The 27,336-nt window shown below is 37.5% G+C and overlaps 1 protein-coding gene across 5 annotated transcripts; it reads right to left on the bottom strand.

Moving 5' to 3' along the window:
* Positions 1-7,749: 7,749 nt before the first annotated feature.
* CUNH18orf63 (chromosome unknown C18orf63 homolog) lies at positions 7,750-27,059 on the bottom strand. Of its 5 annotated transcripts, XM_018070169.1 has the most exons (13): positions 26,894-27,059; positions 26,160-26,238; positions 24,672-24,728; positions 23,199-23,310; positions 22,093-22,134; positions 21,164-21,240; positions 19,708-19,817; positions 18,998-19,094; positions 18,819-18,904; positions 18,086-18,263; positions 15,551-16,621; positions 14,448-14,564; positions 7,750-9,197 (listed from the first exon to the last, which is right to left on the bottom strand). In XM_018070169.1, the coding sequence occupies exons 1-13, from the start codon at positions 27,025-27,027 to the stop codon at positions 9,093-9,095; spliced, it is 2,265 nt and encodes a 754-aa protein (XP_017925658.1). In that variant the 5' UTR covers positions 27,028-27,059; the 3' UTR covers positions 7,750-9,092. The 5 variants fall into 5 exon arrangements, with proteins under 5 accessions (XP_017925658.1, XP_017925654.1, XP_025750669.1 ...); XM_018070165.1 differs by lacking the exons at positions 18,086-18,263; positions 18,819-18,904; XM_018070166.1 differs by lacking the exons at positions 7,750-9,197; positions 18,086-18,263; positions 18,819-18,904 and adding an exon at positions 12,734-12,842.
* Positions 27,060-27,336: the final 277 nt, after the last annotated feature.

Genomic DNA, 27,336 nt, shown 5'->3' with positions numbered 1-27,336 from the left:
ATATTTATATGCTTCCCATACATACTGTAAGAGTATTTTGGTAACATAAAGTTCCCCTTTCTAAGGTCATTTATTTTAGTTTTGATGCAGCCATGCTGATGAATGGGAGACAAAGGGGCATGAGAACTTACTTTCCCATTTAATCACAAACTCTAAGCAATAAAATATTCTCCCCAAGTACTAAGCATAATTTGGGGGCAAATCTTACATATGGAAAACTGACTGCTTGCAGGGCTCCTGCTCAGTGTCAGTCATGGATCCACCTTCTCTGTGTTTTCTTAGCCTTTGTGCCTTCCATTGGACTGTTTTGTACTCATTGGGCAGTTCTGGGAACCAAGCTGTGCAGTCGGCACAGCCATCACAAACATTCTTGTCAGATGGCTTCTGTGTCAGCACTAGCTCTGGCAGGGATGGGGAGGGTTTTTTTGTATGTCACCCTGTCTTGGCATGCTAGAGGATCAGTTTCCAGATGCATAACTGGAGGAACATATTTTTTGGCAGTTATCACAGATTATTGTGCACAAAAGGATGTAGGAGCTGGAAGAAAGATAGTGGTGCTGTCAGGGGAGGAACGCCATCCATCTGAAATCAACAGCACATTCTCTCAACCTTGCACACTGGAAAAGCTGCTGCTCTGAAAGACAGTTCTCAAGGTGCCTCTTTCAAAGGTCCCTTCAAAGTAAATCTTGGAAGAGTAAATAACTGGAAAACTTCTTTGTACTCCCTGGATGTTTGCTTGGGCTGATACAAATGTGGAAGCCAAGGCAGGGGTAAGAAAACATTGATTAGTGACAGAGATTTCTGTCTGGGAAACTAAGAAAACATCAGACTGGAATAAGACTGTGGGAGAGAGCAAGTCTAGTGGGAGAAGCTGGCACTGTCTGATTTTCTGGGACACACCGGCCTGCTCAGAAATAGATTTCTGGCGTGTACTCATAGACAGAATTATCTGGTCCCTGGCCCAGGAGGGAATAATTTCCATGCAACTCATGTAGTGCCATCAACCAAACTGCATAAACACTTCAAGCCTAGGATGGAGAAGCAGAGCTATGGGTGTCAGGGCATCACAAGAGGCATCTGGCTGGTTAGAATGTGGGTACCAAGAAGTATCAGCATCTTAGAGCAAAGAGTTTGCATTCAAAGACCATTTTCATTAAGATCTTTTCAGCCGTTGTATAAAGGCGCTGTGGGAAGCACTGGATTGCTCAAAAATGACATAGTCCAAGGATGGGAGCACAGCAGGCACCTGCCTGCTGCAGCTGCTGACTCCAGAGCACCGGGCAAACACAAGCTGGAACAGGGAACCATGTTCAAGTGTGAGCGGGGGCAGAAGAGAGGGTGTTGCTGTCCAACCAGGGCTGCAGCCAGATCATCGTGCCTGAGAGCCCTGCCATCCCAGGGATGTCTGCCCACGAGTGATGATAGTTCTGGTGCTGCTCAGCTGGGCTGACACTCCTGGCCAGGGGGATGCTGGCAAGAACAGAGACCCTGGAGCAGGGACATCCTAAGGCACTGCAGCCTTGGGTGACCCACTTGGGAACAGAGCAGGAGGAAAAGCAGCAAACAGCAAAGAGCAGTAAAACATCATCACAAATGGGAGTTTGCAGCTTTGTGAGACAGCACATTGTAAGCACAACCAAGAAGCAACAGAAGATGGTGCAGAAAGGACAAGGATGAAAAAGACGTGAGCAAATATATGAGCTGAATACCTATGCTCACAGCTTTGTTTTAAGTCAAAATAATTTTTGCCCCTAAGAAAAAATGTTAGACAGAGAAGGTAAAAGAAATCTAGCGTGTATGGATAAGAATGAAATACCTCAATCTCAAAAGACCAAAGTGGGAAAAATAAAGCTTATTTCGACTCTTGATAGATTTCCTTTTCAAAAGACACCTGGCTTGGACACTCTGAATGCATTTAGTCACATCTTTCCTATTAAGCAAGAGTGAGCAACCTAAGCCATTTGAAAATTGTTACTGGCCCAAACACAACTCACTGGGAACGAAAGCCAGTCCCATTAATTACTTTTTGTGGAGCATTCCCAAAAGTGCATTATTCACACTGTAGTCCTAAGCACATTGCAGTTCAAGAGGCAGAGGTGGGAAGACCCTCATTTGGATACAGGCAGAAAGCTGCACCTTTGGACTGAGCAAGCATAAACTCATGGGAGAAAGGAGTGAAAAAAATTACACAAAATATTCAATATGATTCATTAATTACCTTTAATAGAAGTGTTATCATAATCATAAAGGGAGAGATAACTAAATTTGCAAAGAATTCAGTGGGAACTGTAACATAGAATCAGTTGTACATTTTGATACTTAACAGCTCTCTGTTCCTGCCTGTAGCCTGTGGCTCCAAATATGTGTCATCTGTCCTGTCTGTTTGAGTCTGTTGCTGATCAAAAGAGCAAGTGCCACATACAGTGATGCTATCTGACTTCTAAATTTTTACAGACCTTCTGAGCTTATGTGACTCTTATATCTGAAACTGATAATGCAACATATTATATCTTAATGAAATAGTGAGTTATTGCATAAATATTTTATCCTAAGTTCACAAAAATATAAAATACCAGCTGGTTCACTCTATGCTAAACATTTTTTTTTTTTAAATTAACATGTTAAAAGCCTGCTGTGTTATTATTCTGAAAATACGTGCCCTGATTATGCAGTAGCAGGCATGTGCAGCTGATTTGAAAGGAGCTAAACTTTCCATCAAATTTCCCCTGGGTACTGTGTGAAACTGAACAATAAATGAGTGTTGCAGTAACTTAAACAGATACTGACTCTTTGGAGACATGAAAATAAAAATCTTGTGGCGTTAAAATGTGGCCCTGACAGGTCTATTACACTCCTCACAAGTCTGATAGTTTTCTTCTAACAGTAACTCTCTTAAAAATTAATGATGCATACTTTCCATGCTGCCTTATTACTGATGCACAACTCAGTGGGTTCAGATGAGATTCCAGCTAGAAGGCTACACACCCTTGCAGTATGGGGGATTGGGCTTAGTTCACCAAAAAGCTTTCCTTCTGCATATCTTTTTCTACTTTATCTGCAGAGACTCTCTGGGAGATCTTCTACTCTGTGTTCGCCTTTTCAGTTGTCAATATGACTGCTTTAGATCTCCATCTTGAGTTAAAAATTCCACATGATAGCATAAAAATAAGGCTTTTTAAACTGAAGTTTGGAAAACACACCGAATATTTCAATCTGTGAAGCAGAAAGAACACCTTTTCCTATAGCACATGTTAAAATTTCCATTAATATTTGAAAAGATCCCAGTAGAAAAGAACTTTTCTCCATAAAGTTGCAAAAGTTACAATACTCAGAGTATTGAAACTCACAGCATAATTGTTATAATAAATTCCCACGGGTTTATTATCACTGACCAACAATGCAGAAAGTAAGTAGCTTTTAGCCTTTCCATTTAACTAATTTAAAATTAGTTAATCTCCATAGTCATATATCAAACATGCAAGCCAGCTTTCCAGAGGAGTGTCTTTGTGATTTAACACAACTTCTTGCCCCCTCTCATCCAATTGGCTCCCTCCAGCCCAGAAAAGGCCTGGGAAAAGAGGTAAAAGCCGCATTCTGACCCAAGGATGGCAGACTTGGCTGTGCCAGGGGAGTGCAGGACACAAGAGAGTACAGCTCAGCATCTCTCACCCAGCTGTGGCCTCAGATTTCAGTAGATTCAGGCATGCCAGTGGCCAACGGATATATGCATGGCCAGTATTCCCAGTACGGATGAAATCCTGTAACTGGTGCTGGTTTTCCCTTTACATCTGAATGATGGCTCACACGGTGTGTGCTTATGCTGCTAACATCAATTGATTCACCTCTAAATAAGAATTAGTGAATATGTATGCTCAATACCAAGCTGGGCTGGCTGCCCAGGTGTCAGGAGCTATGAGTTTTCCATTACTGGAATGCATTTACTCTCACTGATGTGCAGAATTTGGATTTTATTGTTATTCTTTCTAAATGAAAAAAATCCCGCAGAGGCAGAATATGCAATAGTACTGTGAGGCTGAAAAATAATCACCCAAGTTTGGTCAATAGGACAATGTGCTCACTTTGTCTGGGTGGCAGTTTAGTGAGGGCATTCCAACAGGAGCTGTGACATCGGATATAAAATGAAAAGTTTTGGTCAGCCTCAAAGAGTCTGAACTTCCAGAAAATATAAACTTATGAAACTCAGTCTTACTTAAGTCTCTCTTGCAATACAAAGGGCGCTACAGAAATTTCCTGGTTAATGAATGCTTGAATTTACACATATTTCAATAATTTACGGTGCTGTTCACATACACTAAAAACTTCACAGTAAACTGCACAGTGTTATCTGCTTTACAGAGGGTCCATTTTAACTCTTTCCATACTATTTTCCATTGTATGAATGGAAAATAAATGAAGTTTGTCTTCAAAATAAAAATAAAAAATCAGAAAATCGAGAACCACCTTATCATTCCATGTTATGATTTACTACCCTACTTTCCCTCTTCAGCAGAGGCTTAATTTAGTTTCATTTACCTCATGTGCTTTGAAATATCCCAGAGCCACAAAACTCCAGTTGCAATAAAAATATTTCTGCAGCATAATGTAATAAAAAATGTGACATAAAAAATTAAATAGGTATCCGCATCTTTTTTGGATGTGTGGGCATAGGGGTTTCTTGCTAGCACCTCCCAGTGGAATAACCCTTCTTATTTTTTTTCTGGAAAACACTTTGGCACTGAGCAGTTTTAGCTGGTTTCATAGAATCATAGAATGCTTTGGGTTGAAAGGGGCCACAAAGACCAACCAGTTCTAACCCCACTGCTATGGGCAGGGAGACCTTTCACTGGACCAGGTTGCTCAGAGGCCCATTCAATCCAGCCTTGAACTCTTCCAGGGATGGGGCACCCACAGCTTTTCTGGACAACCTGTTTCAGTGCCTCACCACCCTCACAGTGAAGGATTTCCTCCCAGTATCCAATCTAACCCCTCCCCCCGTCAGTTTAAAGGCATTATGCCGTGTTCTATCACTGCATGCCCTTGTGACCAGTCCCTCTATAGCTTTCTCACTGTCCCCCCTTAGGTACTGGAAGGTGGTCTGAGGTCTCCCCAGAGCCTTCTCTTCTCCAGGCTGAACAGCTTCAGCTCTCAGCCTGTCTTCATAGCAGAGATGCTCCAGCCCTCTGATCATCTCAGTGGCCCTTCCCTTGGACCCTCTTCAACAGGTTCATGTCTTTCTTATGTTGGTAGGCCCAGAGCTGGATGCAGCACTCCAGGAGGGGTCTCATGAGAGTAGAATAGGAGAGAATCCCCTCCCTCGACCTGCCGGCCTCCATTCCCCGGCACTACTCCCTGGCTGAGCTGAGACAGTCTGCCAGCTGCTTTGTAAAACAAATGTTCATTCTCTCTAAAATCTGTGCTGCAATACCATGCATAAATAAGGGAAATGCATTTTACTGGACTGTGGAAGTTGAGAAGCACATAACCACAATATACTTTGTGTATATTTATGTTAAAGTTCAACTTTGGATCATCAACCCAGGTGACCAACTTGCAGGCATACCTGCAGTGCACAGACCAACATGTTGGAATAGGTTGGAATGTCCTTGGCGTGTAGAAAAGAGTGAAAGTTTTACCTTCATTACTGAATTGGCATCACCCAAGATTTCATACCATAGCCACCCTGCAAGCTGCAGCACACTTGGCTAACTCTTGATTTATTTATGTAGTAGTTGATGGTTTAATAGTACTTAATTAAGCTCAGCACAGTTAAAACCAGCTAGGCTTTGGCAGCCTGTTCCTGTCAATGTAAATTGAATTCTGCATCATGGACAAGGGAATCAGGACAACTAAATGAAAATTCTCTCTCTTGCACCACCCTCTGGTACTTGGCAACAGGGAACTACCAAATACTGCTGCCCAATCTGAACTGTCTGTACTAGAAATAAAATTTTCACATTACACACCCGCACCATATTTTTTAAAAATCTGTAATGAAGCACAGCTATATGTATGGATGTGTGTATTCACACACATGTGCTCTAATACATAAAAATATGTGTATGAATATACATATATATATATATATGTGTATATATATACACACATATTTGGCTGTTCTCTCACTGGAACGAAACTTTCTGTTCCTGAAAGCAATTATTTAATCCCAGACAAAAAGCTTCCTGCAAGAAGATCAGAAATATTAGTCTTCAGTACTTTTGAACTGCTCTTGCTTGAGCAAGCTTGAATCCCTTTACATATTGGGTTAAATAAGAAATTTGTTGTCACGGTTTTGAACAATAAAAAAACTGTTGCAAGAAGCTACGTGTGTTCCTGGTGGATCTGTAAGCTCTTTGGGAACAATTTTCACATATTTTCCAGCAAAGTTGGACTGCCTTGTCCCAGATTCTAATGCTACCCTGGGGGGATTAAGCTGTTCAGAGTTTGCATCAAGTTCTGCACAGATCCCAGGGAAAACATACTTGCTCATCCTGGCTGCAAATTTTTAGGTGAGAGGTTGAGCTGCTGCTCTGTGCTGTCCATGGGCCAGCAGAACCACACAGTTTTGCAAAGAGACAGCACACTGTCATTTTAAGGGATGCGATGTTTTCCTGAACTAGCACAGGAGACGCCACATTTCTTCAATTCAGGGAAGATATGATGAGCATATCGATGCAAAAAAACCATGCAGCCCGAGGGCCTTAGATTGACATATTTACTTAATTCCTTTGTGATATAGTGAACATAGTACTTTCAGGGGTCTTGATCACACTATTTTTAAACCATCTGGTTTGAACCACAAGCTGGTATGACTCTGGCACCAAATGAGCTAAACAACAAGCTTCCCTGCAGTTATAAGCACCTGTAAGACAATTTGCAAGCTTCTAAGTTCATATTTGACAGAGCACTTCTGCATGTGCCAATTTAAAGCACATAAAAAGTCCCTCTGGCTTAAATCTGTGAAGATGAGAGAGGATAAGAACAGTCAACTTATGAAAATATCTCTGGAAATGCGTATTTACTAAATATTGTGAAATCATTACGAATACTTCAACTCGACAAATCCTCCAATACAGTGACCAAAGAAAGCTCTTGTGAATATAGATCTGAATTGACTTAGATATAGAATCAGATGATTTGAAAACTGATGGAAAAGCTATAAAACACTGTAAAACCCAGTAGATGTCAAAGGGCAGGTGATAGCTTCTGCCAGTTGATCTCTTTACCAGCATCTCACACCTGGGGACTGTTTTAACCTTTTACATTTTCACTTCTTCCTAATGTACGTTTATATATTTTGGGGTGGGTGGAGGAGTCTGTTTCTTAAATCTTGAGAAATCAAGCCAGCAGACATCACATGTGGGGGCTCCAGGTGGTCCTAGTTGTTGAGGGTTCCTTTGGCACGTTCATATACCTGCCAGAACTGAGGATATTCTGCCCTGTTAGTAAGAACTGATTAAAAGCAGAAAGTGGGGTGAGCTCTTACAACCCCTCCATATAAACAGTGAAGGGTAGGGCAGCAGTGAAGGTCCCTTCAGCATCCCCAAATCCTCCCAAGGCAGTCACAGCGCTCATCCTTCTTCCTCATTGGTGTCATTTCCATCGGCACCACTCCTGCACCCAGCACAGTTCTACTCACTATCAACGCCTTCCCACGTGTTTACAAGGAGTGGGTGGGTGGGTGAAATAGCAGGGTTCTCCCCTACAGTGTAGACTAGGAAGTAGCTTCCAATTTAGCACACACGGGTAATTCAATAGTTTATTTTAAATATTTATTTTAAATACTCTGTATTTTGAGTATTATAACAGATACAAAACAATGTAAACATTTGAAAATGCAAGAATAGCACAAAATTACTTCTGTGATAATACAAGGCAAATGTTGGCAACCAGCAGCATCTTAACAGCAACAACAGGAAACAGATTAGGTAAAGCACTAATTTATATAGCATGGTAGAAGTGCAACTGCTCTACAGGCTTTACCATGTTGTAGGACAAGTAAAGGATCAATTACATAAGGTTAAATCTATAAAAGAGTAACTAACCCAACAGAATTTGAAAATTAGCTTTGTATACAAATTTCCGGATAGAATGTAAATATAATTTGATTTCTTGCATATTGCTCAAAGTTTTGTGATATTTGTCTTGGCTTGTATGTTTTTATATTATGTATGAGAAAATGACATATTGTTGAAGTGCCCACTTCCTTTTAAACACTTGCACCATGAAATTTAAGCTATGTTAGCAGTCACCACTCAAAAAAACTCCACAACAAAACAAACCAAAAGTTGTCATAGTAGTAGGGCAAAATCCTGCTTTGAAAAATGAGGCAAATAAAAATACAGATGTGGCAATATAAACATTAAAAATTTTCATAAAGCACATAAAGTTCTACTGTATCAGTTGCTTTAGGAAAAAAAGATTTGCAAATGTATATCTAAAACAAGTGTTAAACTTCAGTTCTATAATGCTTGAGTTTAGGAGCTAGGGTGACATTGAATTCTTATGTTCCAGGTAAAGTAATAAGGTTCACTTTAAAACAGTGATTATGGGGCAACAACCATATATATATGTTTATATTTGTAACTGCACCTTTGAGTAGGTCATTGAAGATATACTTATGGTGATAAAATTAACCAAAGGGCAACTACATATTCTGCATAAACTCCTGGAGAATAGCTTGTCAATTAAACTTAAAACAAGTCTTTTACAGAGTAGTTTCATTTCTGAAAATTTGTCAAAAATTACAATAAGAATTAATGAAGCTTTAATTAAACCTGGCCTTCAGATCATTCCCCTAAGAATAAAATTATTTTTTATTTTCTAAGCATTTGATTTGACAAGGAAAACTTATTTAGGAATGTTTTACTGATGAAACAAAGTGGTCCAGACATTATAGGAAAGAATTAGATATTATATCTTTACAAATCAGACTTGAAACATCAAAATAACTTGAAAGAATGATTAACTGTGTAAGCAGGTACTAGGACAGATATAATGTGATTCAAAAACTAAACAATTTAGCTAATTTTTTAAGTTCATTAGAATCTTATTAACCTGAACTGTCTGGAGACGTTGCTGATACAAGGATTCACTTAACTGTATTTAACACTCAGTTTTTCATGAAGAAACAGGTACCAATGACAAACAGAGCTAAATACACAAAGCTTGAAGATCCTCAAGTATGCCCTCTTGGAAACCTGAATGAAGAAAAACATAGAAAAAGTTTAGAGCATAGAAGAAACCAAAAGACAACTCAGAATTGTATGGTTAATATGCAGGGAATAAAAAGTTTCTGTAGTTCCACATTCGTATTTGCATTCTGCTTACAAAGTCTGGATTTAGGGCATCCACATTAAATGCATGCATTTTTAATACAGAACAAAAGAGGCTTCTCTTCTTGACAAATCTATGGCACCATGCACAGCTTTATCCTTCCTCTTAGGTCTGAGTTTTTAAATTTAAATCCCTCAAAATATTACAGTCAGAAGAAGAAACTTAAATTGAAGAAGTCTATTCACATCTTCTTAACCACAGCTCACCAGTTGAGGTCAGGTAGCCAAACTACATTCTTAACTCTCTGAGAAAGGAAGAGACAGAATCTTAAGAAACTATTATTTAGCACTTATAAATGGTCAACCACACAGTAAATGAGATTACCCCTAACCTGGAAAAATCCTGCAGCAATGAAAAATTGATAGGGTAACAGAAATAATGTTATGATTGCACCTATTTTTTTGGACTATGTGTCAAGTACTTAGGTACCAACAACCTACTAATGAAAACAGTCCAAAGGTTATTTCTGCTACTAGATTTGATTAGGAAATTTTCCCCCATCATAGAAGAAATTGTTTTTTCATCAAAAGACTGAGCATTTTCAGAATCTTGTTTCAATGAAACCCCAAATATTTTCGCTATGTACAAAAGGGATTATTTTAGCCTACTCTTTCACATCAAGAACGCGTTTGAAAGATGGCTTTGTTGAAATGTTTGTATAGTGCCCTTCAAAATATAAGAAAAATTCCTAAATGTTGCCTTGAGGAATACACCTTGTAGAAGAAACAGTCCAACAGTTCTCAGGCCAAAACTACTGCGAATTTTTCTGTAATTCCAGTTGTGTGGATCTCCTGCCTTCATCTTGTGTTCATACAATATTCTTCCGGTAATGGCAGCAAATATTTTCAGGTGAAATGCTACTATTATTACTATTATCTGTGACAAATTTGCATCTTCTCATTTGCTAAATTTGGCAATGAAAACCAAAGGGCAGTATCGTTCTTGCATCAACATTTGTGATGATGCAAGTCCTTCTTCTAAAAAAATCTTTCTGTACTCATTTATACTGTCATTTGGAAGCTCTGCTCTTATGATTGGTTTTAGAAGCCAAACTTCCCTTTCACAGTAGTTTTTGACCTTGAAAATGATAGGATGACTTTCATGAATAAAGGAGTAAGCATGGAGACTTTTTAAAAAATCTGACTGCAAATATAAAACAGCTTAAAAAGAATCTATAAACCTTTTCTGCAAGCTCTGTTTTCATGCAGGTCTTTATTCACACTGCATTACTATTCAAGTCTTACTCCTGTGGTGCGTTTGAGCTCCAGATTTAGACCACCTACCTGTACCACTCTACATATGTGTTAAATGTCAAAACTCCTATTAAATTCTATGAAAATCTAGACAACTTACCCAACAGACTCTACAGAACTCAGCCAGCAGCAGACACCCTGCCCCCACTCCATAGCCTGAACACTTCAACAGCCTTTGAGGTTCCAATGGCCCAATCTGCATGGCCTTGGAAAAAAACAATGTACCCAGCATAGTCCAGGCCCCTAAATATTCTTAATATCTGGCTACTTCCTTTTATGCCAAAGAAAAGTCTGAGTCGGTCCCCAGAGAGTAGGGGATTGTCTTTATATGGGTAAAACCAGAATGAATGAGGATGATTTAGTATTAGAATTAAACATTCAGCTTCTTAAAATGTTAAGTACTTCTCTCACATTGCTTTATTAACACATTCCAGCAAAATAAAAAAAAGAAAATTAGGATTATGCTGTGATTTCCTGGATAAGTCATGAGGCTATGCAACCTGGCACATCAGTCACAAAAACTGACCCTTGCTGCAAGATAATAGTAAAAATAATTTTGTTGTCATGAATTATAGAACCAAGTCCTTTCTGCTGACTATATCATGGAATTCCATTGTAAGGCCTTCTTACCCATAAATCTTAGTACACAATAAATTTGAAAACTTACAAGTAATTCTCGAGTGTTCAAATGAAAACATGCACTCTGAAAATGTGCAGCAATACATAGTAGAGGAATTCAGAGCAAAGCTTTTCAGAATCAAATATGTAGGTACCCACCCAACAGCAGAAGTTATTTTAGCTCTAGTTTTCTTTTTAAATCAACACCAATGAAGAACTCCTGTCAGAGGAATTTTTAAAAATCATATTTTAAACCCTTTACAGAAGACACTGTTTCCTCTCAAGGGTTTAAGCATCACCTACCATTGTCAACTCGACCCTGCAGCATTTAACTCATAAATTAAAAAAAATAATCAGAGCAAAAAAAAGTAAAGTTCAGACCATTTGCAGAGACATTATTTCTGTTCATCAGTCCTCAGTGAAAGTCACAGACTTTGGACCTACAGATATCTATGCTGATCACTAAAACATATCACCTCTGAAGAAGGACCATGCCTGAACCACCTGGCTTGAAGCAGAAGAGGTGAAATATAAGACCCAGGAGTAGAATATGCTGAACACTGAAGTATGATGGCCATAGATGGGAAGCTTCCATCCATACAATGTACTTTCTCTAGGAAAAGCAGACAACTGATATATATGTTCACTGGAAGAAATACATTCACGTAAAGAAAGGAAGGACATATGTTGAAGACAAAAGCCAGATTAAAAGATGCACAGGTTATATTTTGCTTCTTTATTGCTCTGTTTTTCTATTTGCTTTGTATAACGTACATTTTTGTGCTGTTGCATCTGTGTGACCATCTTGCTTACATCAATATTTTCTTCTAAATAAATATACTTCTATTTATCTCTGAAACAGTTACTGTACAGGCTACTCCTTCCTGCATGTTTTACTACTGATAACTTGTGATAGGCATTAGGGCATTAAAACTCGTGTGACTCTTATGCTATGTATGTCCTTAATATTCAAAGGAACATTCAAAGGTCAAGCTTGTTCTATCTTGCAAGACTACGATCAACAACCACTCATGATGTAGGCTGAAATATCCCATCACAAAACTATATTTATTCAGTTTGTATGACAGACAGTTTTGTCCTTTGATTAGATCTCAGCACCACAAAAGCATTTAGGCACTCCATTTCATGAAACGATATCAAATGATACACATAGCTTCACGCGCATGGTTTATGGTTTTAACTGCAGCTCAGATTCAAATGAAACATCAAAGTACAAAAACCAGTTGTATTTTAGTCTGAGAGAAAATAAGCCAATACAAATAAATTTAATCCAAATGCTAAGTACTAGTAAGTACAAAATGCCTTTTTTTAACATTGCTTGTTTCACACAAAAAAAAGGCAAAGCTTTATTTGTTAGTGCCCAATGAAACTTAGCTTCTGTTACCTCATTATTTTGTTCTAGAAGCCATTTCTTTAGTAAAGTGGTTCCTTTGTAGACAGCTGATATCATCCAAAAGAGTAGGAACTATTACAGACATGTGATATTATTTTAATAAAAGAAAAATATTTAAAATTTGTAGTAAGCATACCCAGAGTTTTCTTTCAGTACTCCAGAACATCCTAAGTAGAAGGCTTACTTCTTTTGACTGTTCTTAACTTTGAATAACCTTCTTCTTTCTGCTCAAAATCAAACAAAAAAAAGAGGCAAAAACCAGTAAAGCAAACAAAGCAGTAATATTAAGCTAACAGTTCAACTGAAAAAGTTGTTTCTCATGAAATGTTTAGTTGAATGCAAAGTAATTAATAAAAGGTTTTATTCTTCAATATAAATATAATTTAAAGTAGTTAAATAATTAAGACCAGAGCTACTGGGAAAATACCCTTTTACATGCTGGCAACCATGACTTTCAAAACCAACTTGGTTGTCCAAACTTGAGAAATAATGACTAAGGCTTACTCTTCAGAGAAGTATTTAGCAGTGTCTCCAGTTAGTGCCATTGTAGTTTAATCTGGAGAGAGGAGGAATCAGACTGACGAGCACCAGAGAGTCCATCCCTACCCCAGTGAACAGACGAGTCCCTCTCCTATTCCTGAGACTCCAGCTGAAATTTCCCTAGAGCTGTGCATCCACCTCACTTGAGTCCAGCAGTGGCAGTGCTGCACTGACTGTGCAGGGAGGCAGTGAGAACTTGCTGTCTCCTGACACTTTCCAAAATTAGCTTGCAGGGCTCAGGCAGGTACCTGTGCTACTCACAGCCTGCCTGGAGAGTGAGGAATGCATGGGGCACTTCTGACTCCTGACTAGGACAGGACAGTGCTGAAGTCCTTTGCCTGCCACTGGGAATGACTCAGAGTAGGGCTTGTGAGCATGGAACTACCTCTGCAACTTGGGCAGACCAGATAAGCAGAGAACTTGTAACTGGTCTGGCAGCACTGGTGGAATGGGGAAGGAGCACTGTCCTTTGTATTGTGGTGGAAGTTTCCCTTCAGTACTCAGACCCCTGGGGTTGCTATTCTTATGACCACAGTTATTTTTAGTTGCTGCTTTTCTTCTCTTTGTGAGACTGACTCTACTGCTGTAGCACTGTAGTGCTGGGCCTGTAACTAGTGACTCAGTTGTGGCCCTGTGGAAGGGCCTTTCCCAGCTGCAGCTGGATGGGGCCAGCTCAGAGCAGCTGGGCTGGCGCTTCCCACACCAACTCCTCTCTTCCCTGCTGTAGCTTGAGCTCCAGGGTATGACTGTGTTCCTGCAGCAGGCCCCTGGGGTTGCTGTACCGCCCTTTTCGGAACTGCACTGAAAGCACAGAGTGTGTTCTCTTAATTACAGTTAAAACTTCCAGAATTGTCTTGTATTGGGCTTTAAAAGCTTAACAGAACAAAAAGTAGTTTCTACAGAACGTTGCTGAAATCAAGCCCTTCGGATGAGATACTTACAGAGCCACTGACAATGCCCATAGTTATATTGGCATTATATGGCATTATGTTTTCTGTAGAATCAGAAGATCTGCTTCAGAAACAGTAACATCATTAAACATTTTAGTAATGTCTTTTTCTGGAAACAAACATTTTAAATGAAGGCCTGAAGCAACATAACCAATGGTTAATGTTAGCTTTATCCTGGTTATGGTTTGTTTTCTTCAGAACCAGCTCAAAAAGATTTCTTAGTTTGCCTGTTTTACCTGGAACATGTTGAAATGAAAAAAAAATTTAGATTTCCTTTTTATCTCTTAATTTAGGTCCTTCTGGACTGGATCAAGGGGTGTATGTGTGTGGGGCTTTTACCTGTCTTCTTCTGGCACAACCTTTCTTTACAGATTCTTCCATATTGTTCTCCTTGACTGATGAAGTCAGTTCTGAGGTCAGTGTTTCACATGTCAGATACTTGTTCCCTGTAATCATCTGAAGTATACAAGTTTATATCTTCATTAGCAAAAAAAAAAAAAATGCACAAAATTTTGAACAAGTTTTCTAGTTGTTAAAATTACCTATGTTTTCAAAAGGTGCCCTCATAACATGAAGTTGAGATGACCTACCAAATTACGTTATGGACGAAAAAAGTGATAAGCACAGGACATTTCATCCATGTGCCCAATACATGAGATATCATCCTCATTAAAACTGTACTGCAATCAGCTCAGCTATTTATTTTATTGAAATGCAGAGAGAATCACAGAAAAAATAGGTTGTAAAGTACCTCTGACTGTCATGTAATCATAACTTTTACTCAAAACAGAGCTAACTTCAAAAATAGATCACCTTGCTTTGGGCCTATTCAGTCAAGGTCTGAGAACCTGAAAAACTAACAACCTCAAAAACACCTCTGTGCAACTTGTTCTAGTACTTGACCACTCTCACTCTGAAAATTTTTTTCCTTATGTCCAGCAGGACTTTTTCCTGTTGCAACCTGTGCTTTTTGTGAAACTGTAATTAAACTTCTGTTTGCAAAACTTCCACGTCTGTCTAACGGCACAATGCCTTACACACAACTGCTGTCAGCATTACACAACTGAAGTTTGAGAGGAAGGAATTACTCCATTATTATGATTTCATTTGAAGACAGACTGAACACCAAACAATTTTACCATGTTAACCTCACACAGATCTTGATAAACTGATAAACTGTCTTAAACAAAGAAAAAAAATTTATCCCACCTTAAAAGTCCCACATAATAGAAGCGTGTGTCTCACATAACACAGTAAATCATTTTCCCTTTCAGAAAAAAAACAGCAGTGGCTGAAAACATTAAGTTAGTAGAATTTTAGAAAACCATACTGAGAATGATGGCAGAACATGATGAAAGTCATGCTCTTTATTGCTTAACGTTGTTTTTGAATATACTGAATTTGTGAGAAGCAGTAAGAATGAGCCCTGTTATTTACTGTACCTGTTCAAAATTAGATTTGGAATGATGACTGGTTGTCTTAGCGATATAGTCCTTAGAATGGCATGATGCTTTATTTTCTTCACTTCTGGCAATGCAAACTATACCTTTGAAGACAGATTCATGAATATTTAACCCCATGCCTTTATTTGATCTCTTTGTTTGTTGCAGTGATAAACCGGAATTTGTAATTTCATTGTCTAATTTACAAATCTGCGAGTGCACTTCCTCTGACTGGAGTTGTTCCTGAAGAACTTGCAGGGTATTTTGACTTGCAAACTTTTTTCCCCTTCTTGCACTGGAAATAGGAGATTCATATGCATTCAGACTCAGATTGGTGTTGGATTTCTGAAGCACTGGCTCAACATTCTTAAGAAAGAAAGAAGAATTTGTCTTTTTGTGGTTGACTTCACTTGAATTCCCACCTGAAGTTGAGTTTTCAGAAAAATCAGAGTTAGTAATTTGTCCACCAGACTCTGTTTTCCATTGAAATATGGGTGTACCATGTTTTGTGCGTGTTTTTGTTTTCATTACCTGAAATATGCTGCTGTCAGTAGGATTTTTGACTGGCAAATTTTGATCTTGTTTGAAAACCTGAGTTATGCTGGACTTGTGCACAGACAGCACAGAAGATGAAACACCCATAACTTGTATTGGTCTTTCAGTATTTTCCCTTTTCTTCCTATCCATTTGATTTGTGGCCTTCCCGTTCATTTGCATCAACTTTCCTTTGAAAATTGGTATAATTTTGCTGACTTTTGGGGGAGGGAATTCAAAGGCTAAGTTTACGGGTATTCCTAAAGATTTCGCAACTGGTAACTCCGGTACTCCTGGTATTTGCTTATTATTCATTGATTTCTCTGTTGCTTCAGTGCTAACCTCTCCTGCGCCTTCGCTGCTACTCGAAAAACTGCGTGTTCCTGGCTCTTTGAGCAAACGCTCCATCCAGTGGCTGGTTTCCGTACTGCACGGGGAAGGAAGTCTAGGCAAAGTCGGATTCCTTGGAGGAGCCTGCGTTAGAGATACTACACAAACCATCTCACCATCCAATTTCATATGCTTAGATTTTATTTCCTGCAATAAAACAAGAGTTGTTAAATTGAATGAACTGGATTTAAAAAGTCTTATAGTGCCACACAATGCATCACGATATGATATCAACCTAATACATATCACAAGATATAAGCATACATTTTCCTGTTTTGAATCAGAATGACTATATTTTTAAACAACATTTAGTTGTCACTATAAATTAAGGGGTTTTTTTTTCATCTCATCCAGTTCTTTGTTTATAAACTATGCTGGAATATCGTATTTATCAGAAGGAAACACTTAAATTTAAATTACAGTCATTATCTTGGTTTAGTGCTTTCCAGCTGGATAATGTCTACCCCTTTTGAGGTGGTCTGCACAGGGTTTGATTGGCAGGGGTCCTTGTCTCTTAAGACTTCTAAAAGCATCTGTATTCTGAGCAAAAGACAGTTTGGATGTCTATAAAAACTGCAGATGACACAGAGGAGCCATTCTGGCTTTGATCACTGAAGACACATAAACAGGAACTGCTTTCTGAAAGAGGATTATAGCATTTTAGAAACTCTGCAACTTCTGTCACTATTCTTTGTTCAGAATTAATTACTTCATTTCTTTCACTACTACCGAAGAAATTTGAGTCTCAGCCTTTGTCACAATCTCAAATTAAAGGAGTTTTGATTACTTACCTCCTTTCCATCACCAGACATGGAGCAAATCTTACAGCTTGGTTTTAAATGCTTAAGTTCACAGAACTTTCTTTTTAAAAATTAATATTGCTATATTAATAACAATAATTAATTGTGTATTATATATTATATATTATATATAATTACATATTAGATATGTTATGCACTTATTATTATTATTGCAATTGTTATTGTTATTAATGTTTTGAGTTGGAAGGGACCTAATAGGTCATCTAGTTCCAGCTCCCCTTCCATGGGCAAGGACACCTTTCACTAGACTGGATTGGTCAAATCCCTATCCAACCTTGCCTTGAACACCTGCAGGGATGGGGCATCCACAACTTCTCTGGGCAACCTGTGCCAGTGTCTCACCACCCTCACAGTAAAGAATTACTTTCTAATATCTAATCTAGATTTACCCTCTGTGAGTTTAAAGACATTCCTCATTGTTCTGTCACTACATGCCCTCGTAATAGTAATAACAGTAATACTAATAATAACAATATTGTTAATATTGTTATGGAAGAGAGCTGAGAAAGTTCTGGATATCCAACTGTTAAAAAGCATCTATAGAATTGCAAATACCGATAACACCAAGTTTAATTTTTTAATGTATTTGTGATATGAATAATAACATAACAATGGCAAATAACAATGTAATTTTTCCTTCCACATTTAATTAAATGTTACAGGATTGATAGTTATTTGTTGTGAAAAGCACAGTTATATGCTCTTACTGTGCTCTGGTTATGATAAAGACCACTTCGTACCATGAAAAAGCATCACCATCAATATGTTTATAAAAAAGCCTTATACCCACCAGAGCCCTGGAGAGTTCTTGTGTACCATAAAGTGCTTTACTTGTCATCTTCACTGGGAATCCACACAGTTGTGAAAGATTGCTCTTCATGTCAGAAACAAAAGAGTTCACTACACTTTCTGCATCTGTTCTAGGGAAATACTGCACTGGCTGGCTACGAACGCAACTTAAAGGATACCTGAATAAGTGTTAAGCGATACACAACAAGTTTCTTTATGTTTCTATAATTACTAATCATCTTTGTAGAGAAGAAAGCATGAACAGGCCTAAAGCTTTTTTAAAAAGGTGAAAAAAAGCATTTAGTTTCTTGCAGGACTGAAGCTTTTAAAGTTATAGGACTTCAGCATGACTATACCATACTAACCTACAGTAGTAAAGATTACTCAGTAGAAGTAATCCTTAGTCCAGTCTTTCCTGGCAGGAAAATTCTCTTTAAAACAAATATTTGTTGGCCATGTTTTTACAAGAATTTAACTCTTTCTTTTACATCACCATTTAGAGTGGCATTATCATGTTTACAGAAGCCGTGAAATAAATGGCTCTATTTGACTATTATTCAACACCAGAACAGAGACTTGACTAAATATTTTGTTTCAATTTCTCTAGTGAAACAATTCTCTGCTGGCTTCTATAAAAGTACGAAGAAGAAAATGTGGTGCACTCAAAAATGAAAAGCAGAGCTTTGCTAGAAATGTAGTAGAGGAAATGTAACAAATATACTCTGAAAGGATACGTGAAGAACCTTTCCCCTATTGGTTTGAAGTAAACACTCAAGTATATTTTTGTCTCTTCAAGATCCTCAGGAAGAATATAACCATACTGCAAAAAACCAAACACAAATGTGTATTACAAATACAAACTCAATAGGCACAAAGAAGGAAATGAAAAATGAAAACTGTATATGTTTCTTACCAAACTCTTCCAGTGCACCTGAAATTCTTTATATGAACGGAAAGGAGATTCTGGTGGAATTATATGGGTGATGTTTATGATCTGACCCATTTTCATGCTGTGCACAGGTAAAGAAGGGATGCTTAGAATGAGTGTCAAAAAATCCAGCCAAAGATATACTGGTCTTTTGGAAAAAAAAATAATTTGGCATTGAAAGTATTTACAGATTATTTTTGTTTTGAGGACATTTAGCTCATAAGTTTATGACATAACAATAGCAATACTTCCTGAAGTGTGGAAAAGAACTTGGATCTACAAGTCTAATTTATCTTGTCCGTAATACTACCAGTGAATAGAGAAAAAAAGCAAATATATCATTGCTTCTCATATTTTTATGATGAAAAAGCATAGGTAAAAATAAAGATAGTTTGTGGTAAGGATGGAAATATTTTTTCTTTAAACTGACACTTTCTGCTAAAATTATATTTGAGAAAAAATGATGCTTTTGCATACCACAGAAGTAGCACAAAATTGAAATAATACTTAAATGTGTAATTTATGATTCATCGGTTAATTTTTCTCATTTTCCATAACATTTAGATAATAAAAGAAAAAAATAGATTCCTGACCGCAAAACAGAAGTGTTCTTATCAGTAGTATCAAGTTCACAGTTTTTAGGGCAAGCATTCCAGGGAGTGTTTATTTCTGCTGAAATGTAAACAGATTCCTACCTTGGCAAAACATAGCACCAGTTACTTAATATGGAATGTTGGTGAATAACTGCATTTTCATTGCTGTCAAACTGCTTTACAGTGTTTTCTGAAATATCGAAATCTCCCAGCTTAAAAAAGAAAAAAGAAAAAGTTCTTTTGAAATATTTCTACAGTCATCCAAAACTAAAATTTTCAAAATTTTTCTTTTATCAGCTCTCACAGACTGATTATTTTAGAAGATATTCCTTTATCAAACTGCACATTATCTTATTTTAGAGCTCACACTTCCATAAGCTATACAAGTACAAGGTTTAAAGTTTATTTAAAACAGTGATATTTAAACTTTATTTGAGATGCTTTAATAAGTAAGAGTACAGGAATTTCTCAAACTGAGAGCTGTCTTACTTCCATGCACAGTTTTTAAAAGGCAGATCAGAAACTCATGTTTGACATTCTAGTAACTGTGTATGTCACTTTGCCTATTCACGTGCAAATATCCAAGCGACAGAATTAATGGGACATGCAGTTTCGTCCTCTGAGAAATCAAAAAACACCACACATTTTCACAATGTCAATATTTGACTCTATGGGACAATCAAAGACTGAGATTTGAGAAATATTTTATCTTTCTATGGTCTACCAGGGTTTGCATTTATTCACTGACAGGAAAATCTGGACATTTCTGTTTTAGAAAGGTATTGAAAGGATCAAACTGATAATGAAGCCACATCATGATCACGTCCATCACTGGTCTGTGTCGTTTGGGAATTGGATTCCTATAGATGGCTTTAATGTTTGTGCTGTCCCAAGCACACCTTAGAAGAAATCCTGTTCTTCTATTCTAAGAAAGAATTTTAGAAGAAACTGGCAAGCCTGACAAATATGACCCTACATGGACATATGCACCAACGGTGACATGGCTGTCACAATGGATGGTAAGTTTTCAACCTCAGCCATGATTTCTTAAACAATTTGTTCATTATGCTTACAAGCAGCATGGTCCCAGTTGCTCCAGTACTTTGGAGGCTGCCAAGAATATGAAACAGATTCCGTAATAATCATATACATAATCATATACAGGGACTTTAAACATGGTGCTGACAACTCACCTGTAGTTTCAATGTTGTTACTCAAAAACTGTCTATGTATTACAGTGAGACTAAATGCTTTCTAGAAAACACTGCCAGAAGGAAATCTAGAATTACAAAACACTCCACTACTATATTCTGTTTCCATTTTTGAAAGGTCTCTTATAGAATCTCAATTTTATAATGTTTGCTAGAATGTATCAATATAGATACGATATGGATGTTATGCTCTTATAACAGGTGCAGGTAGTCAATGACTATGATTAATGTCTCAGTGCAATCAGAAATAAGCACTTCTATCCCTGTCGTGCTAATTGGAAGTCACCTAACAGAAGATGGAGATTAATAAGACAAACACAGTCATAGAAAATATAACCGTCTTATACCTCAGGGGGTGGCAAACGAATAGAGCAAGCCTCCACACTGATGCAGAGCTGTCTCTCTGACACATTGAGGTCTACAACTAAAATTAAAAAAAGCACAAAGCCTTGTTTTGAATTACAGTTCATCTGTTAGGCAGAAAGCTAACCCAGGTATTTATTTAAGGTAATTGTTAGTCAAAATGTTGCATTTGAAAATCAAAAGGCTAGACTTTCTCAGCATGGAAATTAAAACCAAGAGCATTTTAACTATGAAAGTAAAAATAATAATGAATTACCGTTGCACAATACATCTCCCTAGAAACTCAAGGCTGGATGTGCAACTGGATGCCTCATATTCTTATCTTTCAATAGGAAAGACTATATGAACAAGGCATGCATTTATTGGCACACCTCCATAACTTTCACCCAGCTTTGAGTTCATCAATATACATCCCTCTTACAAATTTAGGCTCCAATATCCCCAAATGTAGCCGTAAACTTTTATACAGGAATCAAAATATTACTTAGTAATTTTTGCAGTAGCTAAACACCATGCTTTGTGACTTCACTTTTGTGAACAGCAAACATAGTACATACTGACAGTCACTATAGCTCATTTTCCTATCTATTATTACAAAACTTTCACATCACTTGCAAGACTCATCATCTGGGGCAAGTATTTATTTGCAATAATCATAACTTTAAATGGGCAAATTTCAATCTATGGCTGTAGATTAATAGCATTAAAATTACCCTTTTTGTGGGCAATTTTTCAAAGGTTCAGCTGAGCTGACAGATATTACAGTCAGAGCATCATCTGCCATCAAGTGTATTTTGACAGAAGTGATTTCAAAATGAAAATCAAAGACACAAATGACAAGACTGTGGCAGTAGGAAAGTACTTAATTATACCTTGCTCTCTCAAGTTTACCATTAACAGAATTTGTACTTACCAACAGCATTTTGCCTTCCTGAATGAGATAGAAAGTCTTTTCCTTAACAAATAAAATAGATAGGCATTATTTTCTAAACTGTATGTTTGAAGTCTTTGTGGGAAAAAAAAAATAGGAATCACACAGCTTTGTTTGTGTGCACCAGGAATGCTGAAAGGTGTGTTCCTTTTAAGGAGAGAAAACCCGCTCTATCAATTAACTTTTCACTGATTCATGAACATCTTACATAAAAAAGAAAGATGTGTAAAAGCATATTAGTGGACAGCAATTTATACACTGCTTTTTCCTCCTAGTAAGAAGCAACTATTTTTAAGTGACTTAGGAACATAGAACTTTTTTTAATTGACTAACAGTTAATTCACTTCTCAGGATCAAAAGCAAATCTGTATAGTATTACTATGTATTCTACCAAATATGTTTTGCCCAGCTTTAGCAACATAAAGGATTAGACAAGCTGCATGTATCAAGGTCACGTTGCTGTTGGTCGATGCCTTTATTGCAATCAGCTTTGTATCAGCTACCATCTAGCCCTCTACTTCTAGCTGCTACTCCTGAATCAGTTGATTTCATTTTGAGAGCCATATATTTTGAAGATACTGAGAATAGGATACTGTTATTATTGTGGCTGGAAATAAGATAACACCGTATACACTTTTCTCAGTGTACATTTGAAATTATGTATACAATTGCTCTACTTATTACCAGCACACCACAGCATCTGAAGAACACATGCCACTGCTGAAAGCACGAATCTGAAAAACAGGTCCAATTTTTGGAAGACATTCACTGTCCAACAATATTTGGTTTGGAAATTATTAATCTGGTACATTGCAATCATCAAATAATTATTTTATCTATTAAAAAAATAAGGAAGAAGATGAAAAAGTGAATGGTATGTCCATTCATGTCCATTCCATTTATTAACATGAATCATTGAACTTAGACAAAGGAACAATAAAGATGCAATTGAAGAAAAAAAGTCAAAGGAACAAAACAATTTATTATAATGAATGAAATAATTACGGAAATTAAATTATGGACAATAAATGCAACAATAAAAAACTGGAAACTAAATGCTTGATCCGTGACCCAGGTCAGCCAAATACCTTGCACCAAGAGATGGCCAGCCTTGTTCCAGTTGGGTGCAAGTCTGGCTGTAAGCGTATAGGAGAGACAGGTTTGAAGGATGGCTGGAGTAACTGTTTGCGGTCCTTCCAGCTAATAACAAAAGTGTAAAAAAGAAACATACATTATTAATAATTTAACGGATTTTTTCAAAAGCCTCAGTCAAAATTTAAGCAAATATACTGTTACTGCACCTTGGAGTCAAATCCTAGTGTACGTCACACATAATCGACTTAGCTGCAGGAGGAAAGTATAATAACAATATTTGATGTAGGCATTTAGATTTCATGCGTCAAAGTAAGGTGCGCTACAGCTCCTGTAATATTTTCAGAGGGCTGAAAATAGACTTGGGGAAAAGATCAGTTGAACTATCTGGAGTACTTTACTAGATATGCAACTCTTTCCAGACAATAGGCACAACATCCAAAACTGACATTACCTCTGCTGTCAAACTCAAGACCAGAGACATTTTCTTGCAATCACAACAGATAAATGTAGCTTTGCTCACCCAGCAGCACCACTTGCCTGTCTGTCCTGCAGAGCTTTCTCTTGACCATTAGCATTGCTCAAGAGTTGGTCAAGAAACGAATTATAATGGCTTAAAAAGACTTAACTAATACATCTCCAGAGGGATGTTTCTAGTGAGACCCTGCAAGGAACTACTTGTAGATCATGGTTATTAAATATACTTCATGCTTCTTATCTGCTGGTGTTGGAAAATCTAACAATGACAGGTTAGCTGCATATATCGACATAAAGCAGTTTTGTGAGATAAGCATATTCAAACAGTATATGTCTTATTAATCCAGATAAGCATTTGCACTTCTTGGAACAAAGAAAAATACACCCAGCTGGCTGTTCCAATGAATTATGAGAGCTACTGGCTTTGATTACAATCAGTCTTTTGACTCAGCACTTCTAGTGCATCCACACATACATTCATAAACCCCACAGATGTTGCAGTAAATTATACACATAATGCTCTAAAAATATATCAGCTGTTAAGGTCAGGGTTTCCATTTCTTCTCTGTGCTTTTGCTTTGTTTTCCTGTACAGGCTTAGTAAACCCAAAGCTGAATGGGGAGACAGTTCAGCTGCCTGGACATCCCCTGCTGGGGAATATATGGGGCACTGGTGGAGGGAATGATCAGTAGGAGAGCCAAAGGCTTTGGCCCAAAGAGCATGTTGCCAATGCCCCTATGCAGGATCAGGATCCCACTGCAATTGAGAAATCTAGGGAAGTTGTTCAAGAACTTCTAAAAACTTTTGACTCTGACAAAGTATACTTACTATACCCAGACTCATAAAACGCATTTTGTCTGTGGGGCAGATTTTTTCACCCTGAAACTTGGCTTCAGTTCAAATTGCATGGCCTATGAAAAATACTCATTTCTGGCAACAGCAATTGCAGGCAAGTGTAACAGACTCAAGAACTGTTATATTTCAGCACTTACAGTAGCTCCTTGTCTCTCTACATAGGCTTGACATATTCCTGAGTTGTAAAACGGTATCTAAAAATAACAATTAAAAAAAAAAAATAAACCAAGTGTCTAGAATTAAGAGGTGTTTTACCAAATCGTAAATTAAATTCTGGTACAACAGTGACTTTGCCTCTGAAAAACATGCTCCGGAATAGTTAAGCAAACATTTTATCCTGTATTTTAAAGGAGATAACTAAAATTAGTTCAGGCATCTGTCATAGTGTAGTCTCATTTCCAGTTGAAGATACATTAACAAACAAGGACAAGTCTGCCCAAAACACAATTGCGGAACTCTGCTCCTCTTCTTGCAAATTCGGTGGCATCTTACCAGTTGAGTCCATTCCATTCCACAAAAAGGTTCACAATCCAAAAAGGTCATTTCAGTCAAAAGAGTAGAGGACTTAAGGTGTTCTCTACATCACTAATGCACAAAAATAAAAGTTTCCTTTAAATGAAATATTTTTACTTATCCCTGATCCTCAAACAAAACACTTCTTAGAGAAACATACATCTATGTATAAGAATACAATTGACCCCTAGCTGTAGTTTGGTTCAGGCTGATCAAGAAGCAACAGGTCTCATGTCTTTGGGATGAACTTGCAAGCTGGAAAGTCCCTGGCTCATGTACAGGGGAGTGAAGGTGTCTTGAAAAATATTTCAAAAGGTGTTTTCGAAACCCAAAAGTACATGATAACCAAAGTACAGAACAAGATATCAGCACTAAATCAAAGACATTTGTCTTATCTATACTATTGACTAAGAGCCAACTCCTTCATCCTTTTAATAATAAGGTCAGGATGGACTCAATTTGAGCTCTCCCTGAATGCCAGCTTATACAACAGCTAGCATGCATGGCAGGTGACTCTCCCCTTGAGCAGGGACCCCTCTCAGGTTTTGAGATTTCATACCTGAAACTAAGAGATCCTTCCTTACTCAAGGCCAGGAGATCCCTTACCTGTGATCTGCAGTAAGTGACTGATAGCATGCTGAATGAATACTATGAAGCATTACCAATCCATGCAGTTACTCAGATACTATAAACATTATATGGATAATTCCACTGAACAGTTGAACAAGTCCAAGACTAAGATTGGATCCAGTCGCACCTAGGCTCCAAAAAGGAGTTTAGAAAGCGAGGGGGTCCACTCTGAACCTATGACTCAACTGAGGACATGTTATTCCTTGCACCTCTAGTCTCCCTCTGAGTCATTCTAACACAATTTTCCTTTGTATGTTTCTTCCATGTAGTAATTATTGAGGCAAACCTTGCCATCAAACTTACCGAACCTTGTCAAGCCCCTGTTAAAACTTTGCTAAATTCCATCAAACTCATCGAACTCTGTCAAATTATTATTTTACCTCAATAAAGCATACTGTGGCTTCTCTCTTTTGAGTGAGGTGCATTCTGCACATCTGCAGCAGCATGTAACTACAGATACTTATTTACGCAGTGATACTGACCGCCATTACAACTGAAATTTGATTCAGTGTTCCAATAACAGGTGCAGAAAGGATCTCTTGATACAGGAATAATAACTGTCTACAAAAAAAAAAAGAGAGAAAAAAATTAAAAAATAGTTTTACTCACTTGATTTTCTCAGCTTAAATTTATTTTCCTCACCTTCTGCAAATATAATACTTTCCACTCTTAATCAGTTTCCAGTGGTTCAGTATAATAAATCGGATTAGTCCGAGTTACTTGCTCTAGAAGACCCACAGTGGTCTAAGACAAAGACTACAGGCATTGGGCACATAAACAGAACACTCCAAAAGCATTACTTTCGGCAGAATTTCTCATTTCTCCTCTTTTCTATTAAAGGGAATGACATAATGCATGGTGAATGTTAGGGAGAATACTTCTGCTTTCCAAATATTCTTTTCACTGAGTCTCAACCCACATAAAGCATTCCATTTTTGCAGGTGAACGCAGATTAACCATTTATTAATCTGATGTATGTGGTCCCTATTAGTTTTAGCTGATGAAATTTAAAACCTAATGGAAATTTGTTTTTTCTCCCCAACACTTAGCAAGGCCCCTGCCCAAGAAAAAAACTCTACGTTAAATAATTTTGTACGGCTTGCCGCTGATAAGAATTTTGCTGATTTTATTACAGTTAATTCTAGTACTTCTAATAAAATATTTGAATAGCAACCACCAACAGCTTCTGAAAATAATAGCCCACAAAATTCTTTACCTGCAAGTTTTTATCTGTGTACTCCTTGTCTCAGCTTCCGGTATCTGAGAACTCAGTGTTACTGTAGCAGCACAGAGTTTTTGCAGCTCTGGTAGACTGACAAAGAAGAGAGACTGGTGCCTGGTTTTATTCATGGTATATAGTTGATTGCCCCAAGGCAGCGCCTGGGTCTTAAAATAAAAAATTAATTCATTTTTATAAGGCGAATATTTGTTTACAGAACTTTACAAGTATATGGCATTAAGTAAATGAATAATCAATTACCTTCTGATTAAGAGCAGGTAGGAAATACAAAAATTTAGTCGACTAAAACAGCTCAATATCCTTTTGTTATATGTAGTGCATCGTACTTGAAAAAAATCATTATTTACAAAAGCCAAAATAATCAGACTAGAGGCAAGGACAAAAGCATACAGAGTACATGCATGTACATGTTTGTCATT

Source organism: Manacus vitellinus, unplaced genomic scaffold (genome assembly GCF_001715985.3).
Source record: "Manacus vitellinus isolate BGI_N305 unplaced genomic scaffold, ASM171598v3 scaffold_17_pilon, whole genome shotgun sequence".
NCBI classification, from domain to species: domain Eukaryota; kingdom Metazoa; phylum Chordata; class Aves; order Passeriformes; family Pipridae; genus Manacus; species Manacus vitellinus.
Note: the sequence above shows the minus strand (reverse complement) of the source record. Positions and strands in the feature narration are given on the sequence as shown.

What these genes read in the sequence shown, in the direction of transcription:
- CUNH18orf63 (XM_018070169.1), bottom strand. Translation starts at nt 27,027, where the DNA reads ATGAATAAAACCAGGCACCAGTCTCTCTTCTTTGTCAGTCTACCAGAG. An exon ending in AAATTTCAGTTGTAATGGCG is followed by an intron (nt 24,729 to 26,159) that starts GTCAGTATCACT and finishes TGTTATTTTTAG; the next exon opens with ATACCGTTTTACAACTCAGG. An exon ending in ATAGGGGAAAGGTTCTTCAC is followed by an intron (nt 18,264 to 18,818) that starts GTATCCTTTCAG and finishes ACACTTATTCAG; the next exon opens with GTATCCTTTAAGTTGCGTTC.